The sequence below is a fragment of the Benincasa hispida genome, chromosome 7 (assembly GCF_027475165.1).
Source record: "Benincasa hispida cultivar pf3 chromosome 7, pf3_genome.v1.1, whole genome shotgun sequence".
NCBI lineage: Eukaryota > Viridiplantae > Streptophyta > Magnoliopsida > Cucurbitales > Cucurbitaceae > Benincasa > Benincasa hispida.
This window is the reverse complement of record NC_143484.1, coordinates 50,020,247-50,028,337: the sequence shown is the minus strand read 5'-3', so window position 1 is coordinate 50,028,337 and position 8,091 is coordinate 50,020,247. Positions and strand designations below refer to the sequence as shown.

Genomic DNA, 8,091 nt, shown 5'->3' with positions numbered 1-8,091 from the left:
TTCAAGACACAAGTGAGAATTTATTAATTTGTGAAATTTAATTTTCCAATAATTTAATTTCATTTGTTTAATTAAAAAAAGAATGTTTACATCAATTTTAGGGATGAAAGTCAAATTTCTTCATTTTTTGTCCAACAATACATGAAGTTGAAAATTTGAACATCTAACATCTTAATCCAAAGTATACATATCAAGTTGAAGTATACTCACATTGATGAGTTTATATCAATTGTGACCCGTTGAGCCATTTTTAAGTTAGCAAATTTTTTTTAGTACAATAAATATGGAGTATGAAAATTTGAGCTTTCATTTAAAGATATAAATACGTACCAACTATCTCTAAGTTATGGTTGTATTTGCGAAGTAGCGTATCTATAACAAATATATAGGATAATCCTATTATTATCATTCTTTCAGATAAATGGCGCATCCACCCAAACTACGACACTAACTCTTAACTAATGATAGAGATGTTACAATAAGAAAAATTCTCCTTCCATACAAAAAAGTCCCTAAGAGATTATGTCAAAACTGGAATAGAGTGGCAACTTTATTATCCTCTTAAGAGAAACAAAATCGCCTAATTATAAGCCCATGAATTCTTTTCCCTCCACATGGGTTTAAAAATCACTAAATAATCATTGGAGTTAAGAACACTTAGTTGGAACACATGTTGAAATTTGGAAGGTAAAATTTTAGCTAAGTGTCTGAACTATGTTTTGGAGGAAGCATTAATACTTGAAAAAATTTCTAAGTGTTGGGAGCATGTGGTTGACTTAGGAATGGAATATGTGTTGGTTTAGAAGAGAAGAGGAGATGAAAAGTTTGGTCAAGTATTGAGAGAAAAATGTTGGGATTCAAGAGTTGGAAGCATAACTGGAATTGTAGGCTCACTTAGACACATACTAGGGCAAGAAGAACCGTTTTGGGATGTTTAGGTCTAGGTGAACGTATAGGAGAAGAAATGGTTAAGTGTTGGACAATCATGCGTTAAACTATGCACAACTAAGTGAAAACTAGGGTTGGACGCATAGCAAGGAGATAGTGAATGCATACGAGGTCCATGTTGGTGGTGTGTGTGTGTGTGAGGTTTCAAGCTAAATTTGGGCTAGTACAGGCCCGGGATCCGAGTAGGAACTAGGAAACCAAAAGCTTAGGGACAAGGAAAAAAACACTGCTGGCGAACTGTGAGTGATTTATTTTCAAAGGTTTTGATGCATCTATATACATATATGGTATGATATATATGTATGATTTAAAAACTTGGCATGATCTGAAAATGTGATTTCTTGGATTTTAATCACTAGTTTTTCGTAGTTTTACTTAGATTACTATTTTAATTTTGGTTTTGCTTGAAAGTATGTTTTATAATGATTTGACTGAAAACTGGAATTGTACCCTAGAAATGTTAGCATATCTCGTGGACATCTAGCTAGGATTGTGAATATGATCTAGCTAGGATTGTCAGTGTACCCGAGTATGTCTAGCGATAATTTTTTACATGTGCACATTCGGCACATTGTATTGGGTATTGGGATTGTTTCCTCGAACTTGTATTTGGTGGAATGGTTTACTTTGGAAAAGCTTATGAACATGCCAGTATTGTCTTAGTTAACATATTGAGATATTTACGTGTTTATACTCTGATATTGTTGTATGACTGATTGTCTATGCGAATGTTTTCAAAATGAATTTCAAAAGCAAAACCTATCTCTGTATAAAAGCATACTCACTAGGTTTCCTAGCTCATGCTTTTCAAATGCTTTGTTTTTCCTCCAAGTAGCGTAAGAGTGAAGTTTTAGGGTGTTGCTAAGGTCAAGATCTGCTACATTATAGCCATGCTTTTGGATTAAAGTATGCTCTTTATGAGTTATATAACCTAGGAGTTGAATTATCTAAGTTGTGTTTGGACGTTGTATAAACATTATATTGGTTGTAATAAAATAAGTTAGCCAGAGAGTTGTTGCTATGTTATACTTGGCTATAGGGTTGTTTGTAAAACATATGTAAGATGGGTAGTAGATATCGTAAAAGAATAGTATTTGTCGTCTTCACACCTCCTTTCAAGTATAAGAGGTAAGTTCAAGAGGAGGTGTGACACTAACAGAGGATACAATAAAAAGGATTTCACCAACAAAAATACTCAATTCATAAGATCAAACTCCTTAGAATTAAGTAAATTGATAAGAAAGAGCGTAGAAGTCTATGCAAAATAGTAGATTTTGAAGTACAACGAAATTCACTTAATCCTTCTAAAATCGTTTTAACTTAAGAAAAAGAATGGGCCGAACCTTTTTGTTTATAAAATTGCAACCACTTGAGACTGGATTGCCTAGGGAATCTCGGATAAGGCAACCCATTGATGGGTAGGCTGCCGAGCCATTGATAATTTCCCTTTGAACCCATTATTTTGACAGTCTACTTATTTACTACAGGTTGTAGGTGAGACTTAGGTGAATCTACCACATACAACTCAGGGATATTAAATTATTTTACAACTCTACTCTCTTATTCTTTTGCTTTAAATTCTATGCTAAAAAGTCCTTTTTACAACCATTCTTTATATATATATATATACACTTCAAAATCATGATTGGAATCTCTTAGTAGATGATATATGATTAAATTTACCTTTACCCACTAGTTTAAACTTTTGAGTCAATCGATAATTTAAGATGGTATGAGAGCATGTGATCTATAAAAGTCATGTGTTCGAACCCCTGCAATGTAATTTCATCTCCAATTAATATTGATTTCAGTTCAACATATATGCGTGAAAATAATTTTTTTATGTTCTACAGTATATCCATATTTCAAATTCAAAATTTTAAAATGCATAATTATATTAAAAATGATTAAAAAAACAATAACAACAAATGTAGTATTTCATGCCCAATTTTTTAAAAATAAATAGGTAAATATACAATATATAATATATTGTATGATATTACAAAATAATAATTATACAAAAAAAATCAATAGAAAAAAGTTCATAAATTAAGTAGTAATGGTTTATATTCAACTCATTATTTAGTGGATAACTACAATTAATTTTATAATTTTTAAATACATTTTAAAAAATTATTTAGATTTAAATTTAATTTCTAAATCTGCTATCAAATACAAATCTATTTTAAATAAATCTTTGGTTTTCAATATTTTCAAATTGCCTATCAAACAAATCTTTAACTTCTTAATTGAGAATATATAATTCATATGAGTTGAATAATACTTAATAAGAGATTAATTGTGTATATATATATAAAAGTCTTATTCACATTCTAACTTTGAAACAAACGGCAGCTGATCTGACAAATGAAATGAAAGTGAAACTATCATTTTCCTACCAAACCCCCATCTCCTGCGAGGCAGCCTTGATTTTTGGTTGAGTAAATTGATAGCTACTCCTTTTCCTTATGTAAAATAAAAGCATAATATATTCTTTGTGGGTTGGACTTTTTAATTAGCTCACATCTGCCCATTTGATTAATGTAACATGACATTCAATGTGCTTGTTGAGAAATTGCATTACATATTCGATTAATTAAATGAAACATTCACATCTACATAGACATGTTGATATAAATTATAATTTTCACCAAAATTAACTTTCTTGATTAATAATCAAATGAAACATTCACATCTAGATGAGCTTGTAGGTATGATTTAAAAAGGAATAACTCTCTTGCAAATTCCGTATACAAATAAAATATATCATATATACCCTTTTTTCCAAATCAATCATATTGATTTATTGGTGTAGTACCATTTCTTCTTAAATTAATATCCATGATCATTCCTTGGATTTTAAACTAATTTTCAAGTTATTGGAATCAATGTTTAAAATGTCGATAAAAATGTTGATAATGATAAGGATTGATATTGGTAGGAAAACTATAAATTTTTTTAAAAAATAGTAAAGGAATATTTTAAGTTTTATTTAAATAAATTCTCCAAAAATATCTATCGGCTTGGACTTTTTAAAACCTTGAAGGCAAGAATATGAATAAATAATATAAGAGGGCAAATATGAAAATATCGGGACGGTAAGGGTAGAACGAGAATAATAGAAAAGTGAATGGGCTTGAGCCCATGAATTTGAAACAGAAAAGAATGAAAATGGATTTGGGTTTCGATTCTCCACCAACCCCGAGGGCTACAAAACCGGTGATATTGGCGCGCATGACTTTAGAAAGCGACAAACCGACGGCCGGAGAATGTGAGTGAAAAAGGCGTCCATGTTCAGAGACAGAGCAACAATATTCATATTCATATTGACCTTGTCTCTCAATCCTGCCCCCCTCCCTCAATGCCGGTAATTGCGTATTGATTTTCAAACGAAGGAGAAGAAGAAGAAGAGAAACAGCGAGGCAGACAGAACGAGGAGATGGTGATGAAGAAGGCGACCACATTGTTGGATGATCTATTACAGAACGCTGGAGGTTGTGCGGTGATTGATGGAGGTTTCGCCACGCAACTTGAGAAACACGGCGCTGTCATTAACGATCCACTTTGGAGTGCTGTTTGCCTCATTAATGATCCTGACCTAATCAAGAAGGTCCTCTCTTACACTCTCTGTTATTGTTGTTTCTCTTTTCCTCCTTTGTTTTGGTGAATCACGTTTCATTCTCATTGGTGTTTATTGATTGGTTTAAATGTGTAGGTCCATTTGGAGTACTTAAAGGCTGGAGCAGATATTTTGGTTTCTTCATCTTATCAGGTTTGCTATTCGAATGGACCGAGCTTTCTTTGTTCTCTTTTCCACTGCATAAGTGGAAGTCTTTGGTGTGACCGGCTTTGGAGTACCTTTCTTTTAAATGTTTTACTGCTGTTTGTTCAAAACTTGATGATCCGAATTGGATATTTTAATGCTGATGAACAGAATGAATGAGGATCAAACTGATCACTCCTCTTGAATTGAAATTAAAGTACAAAATGAGCATTTCTATCCTGTCATGAAATGATGAACCAAGATGGAACGCTGTTAAATGAATTGGATTAAATTGGAGAATTTCAATAAAGTTAAATGAATTGGATTAAAGTGCTTCCCATGGAGTAACATTTCTAGACATTCAAGTTGTTATAATTAGTGGACCTAAATTATGCTACATTACAGTTTGTAATCGGATGTTGTAATAAGCGACTATACACAGGCAGGGCGACGTTATTTAGTATCTCAAAGGGTAATGTTTGTGTGCTAACTAATTTCTAACCACATGGGTTTAGTTCAATTGCCAAAAGTGCTATAAATCAGATTTTTTTTTTAACGGCATTTAAACTGATATTTAGTTTGTCATGCTATATGGCCATAACATCGTAAAAGAGCTTCATTTTGCCAATGAATTGAAATTCAGTTTTGTATAACTCAGGATTTGTATAGATCAATATATTGAATTTATATGCCTTTTTCAGAATTCTCTCTATTTTTTTGACCCGAAATAAAATTGGAGTGTGAAATACGACATCAGTTTGTGCCTTACAGTTTCTTAAGAATTCCAATAATCTTAAGGAATAAGATTGAAGTATTTTTTTTGCTTTATATCTCCGAAACTTCGTATAGAAATAATTCCTTCTGTTAGAAATTATAAACAGAAAACCAATAAATCAGTATTCAAGCCAGTTAATTACTCTCTCTTGTCACACATTTTATTCTATTACAGGCCACCATTCCTGGGTTTATATCAAAGGGGCTGTCCGTGGAAGAAGGGGAATTGCTTTTAGAAAAGAGTGTTAAATTGGCCATTGAAGCTCGTGATGGTTTCTGGGATTCTGTGAAGAGTATCCCAGGGCATAAGTACCATAGGGCTTTGGTTGCAGCATCCATTGGAAGCTATGGTGCCTATCTTGCTGATGGCTCAGAGTATAGGTGAATCATTCATATGAAATATTGAAATAAAGAGTCATAAGGAATTTGTAAATATATGGAATTGACAATCTGACCTAAACCTCTTTCCCCCCCCCTCCCAGTGGGCATTATGGGCCAGATGTGAATGTGGATAAGCTGAAGGACTTTCATCGACGCAGATTGCAGATTCTTGTTGATGCAAGCCCAGATTTGCTTGCATTTGAGACTATTCCCAATAAACTCGAAGCCCAGGTTTGTGTTATGCCAACTCTTATATCATCTAAATTGTGGTTTAATGATAGACCCACTCTTTCTGCCGCAGTGATGATACCACTGTAAATTATGTTGTTATGCTTTGGTCTGAGTGATAAAGTATTTGAGGAAACAGCTTACCCTGTATTTTATAATCTGTTCTGAATTTATGAGTAGTTCACTTCAAGGGATCAAGGTAATTTGATGACCATCATGGCGTGGTGTGAATGGGGGACCCATGCATCATTAGGTTAGTTTATGAATTGTGTAATTCATGATCAAAATTGTTTTATAATAAAATTTTGATTTCTTTTCAAATAATAATAATAATTATTATTATTATTATGGATATAAATCCTGTTCAAGTCTCTTGATTTAGAAATGATCCCATTTTACACTTCCAATTCCAGATAGAATCCCGAATTTACATATAGTAATGTCCCTCTCTTACCAAAAACAAGTCATTTATGGATATTATCAGGAGGTTCATGCGGATGCAGTGTACTCCCTTTTTCACTCTATTTTAATTCCTAAACCAGAATTCTGATTTAGTTAGTCTTTGTTATGAAATGGAAGAAAAATGTTGAATGTTTCTGATTATTGTCATGAGCATGTCAGGACACTTGTTTCAATTGTTTTTGCATTTTGTTTGGTTTCCTGTCCTCTCTATGATCTTGTTTCCAACCAATCTTACCTTTGTTCCTTCCACTCTGGTCTTAAAAAAAGTAGGCCTGTGTGGAGTTGCTCGAAGAAGAAAACATCCAAATTCCATCTTGGATCTGCTTTAGCTCCATAGATGGTGAGAATGCACCATCTGGAGAGAGCTTCGAGAAGTGCCTCCATGCAATTAATAAAAGTGACAAAGTAAATGCAGTAGGCATAAACTGTACACCTCCTCATTTTATCGAAGCCCTCATTACAAAGTTCAAAGAGGTAGGAAATAAATCTCTTATAGTTGAAATTTGATATTGCTTTCTTGTTCAATGGTTTTGAAACCGAAATGCTCGCTACAGTTAACAAACAAGCACATTGTTGTCTATCCCAATAGTGGCGAGGTATGGGATGGCAGATCCAAGAAATGGCTGGTGAGTCAACTTATTCTTCCTTCTCCCACTCTGATATTTCATGGTTTGTGGGCCTACATTGGGATATTTCCATTACTAATTTAGTGTTCTCGTTTTGTTAGCCATCAAATTGTTTTGGTGATGACAAATTCGAATCATTTAGTTCAAGATGGCGCAATTTGGGAGCAACATTCATTGGAGGCTGTTGTCGTACAACACCGTCTACCATCCGAGCTATATCAAAGGTTTTGAAAGAAAGCTCTCATTAGTGACAATTGATAAGTTGACTGTCTGTAGCTGGATGAGATTGTTGACTGAACGGAAAGATTGTACTAAATCAGGCAAGTTGGTCCTAAAGCGAGAGGCAAGTTGGTCGGTAACTTCAAAATACTTTCTTTGGAATAATTTTTTTAACCTTTTTTTAGTTCTTTTGTAACTACAAGATTGAGGTGTTACAGTATGTACTCCAGATGTACTTGTTACCTTTATAGATTTTACTGTATCAAACTCGAAAGACTAGTTAAAGAAAGTAGGCATTTTCTCCTATTTCTGATATTCAAATAAATTGAGAAAAGAAAACTATTACATTTTCGGAGCATATTTTATATTTTATTTCAAGGAATGATAAAAACTTAGAGAGTTGGTCAATCAGGACAATGCAAACTTTGGATGCTGAGGCAGAACTTGGAAGTTTATGAGCAGGAAAATAAGAACCGACAGAATTCAAATCCCTTACTGGATTAGGAAATCTACATATCAGAAATTTTCCCTATATTCCCAATCTTAGTTGCTTATAAAATAATTGCAAGTGTGCATATATATATATATATAATCTCGACTGATTTGATCAGCTCGAGCTGGGCTGAGAAAATCTTCTTTCTTCTGGGAAAAGATAAAAAGTGGAGGAACAATTGTTTATCCTTAACGTAG

The 8,091-nt window shown here is 33.3% G+C and overlaps 1 protein-coding gene across 1 annotated transcript; it reads left to right on the top strand.

Moving 5' to 3' along the window:
- The first annotated feature begins 4,094 nt into the window (after positions 1 to 4,094).
- HMT-1 (Homocysteine S-methyltransferase family protein) lies at positions 4,095 to 7,759 on the top strand. The gene is made up of 7 exons (XM_039037299.2): positions 4,095 to 4,558; positions 4,664 to 4,720; positions 5,661 to 5,866; positions 5,968 to 6,097; positions 6,827 to 7,030; positions 7,111 to 7,182; positions 7,284 to 7,759. The coding sequence occupies exons 1-7, from the start codon at positions 4,388 to 4,390 to the stop codon at positions 7,428 to 7,430; spliced, it is 987 nt and encodes a 328-aa protein (XP_038893227.1). The 5' UTR covers positions 4,095 to 4,387; the 3' UTR covers positions 7,431 to 7,759.
- The last annotated feature ends 332 nt before the right edge of the window (positions 7,760 to 8,091 follow it).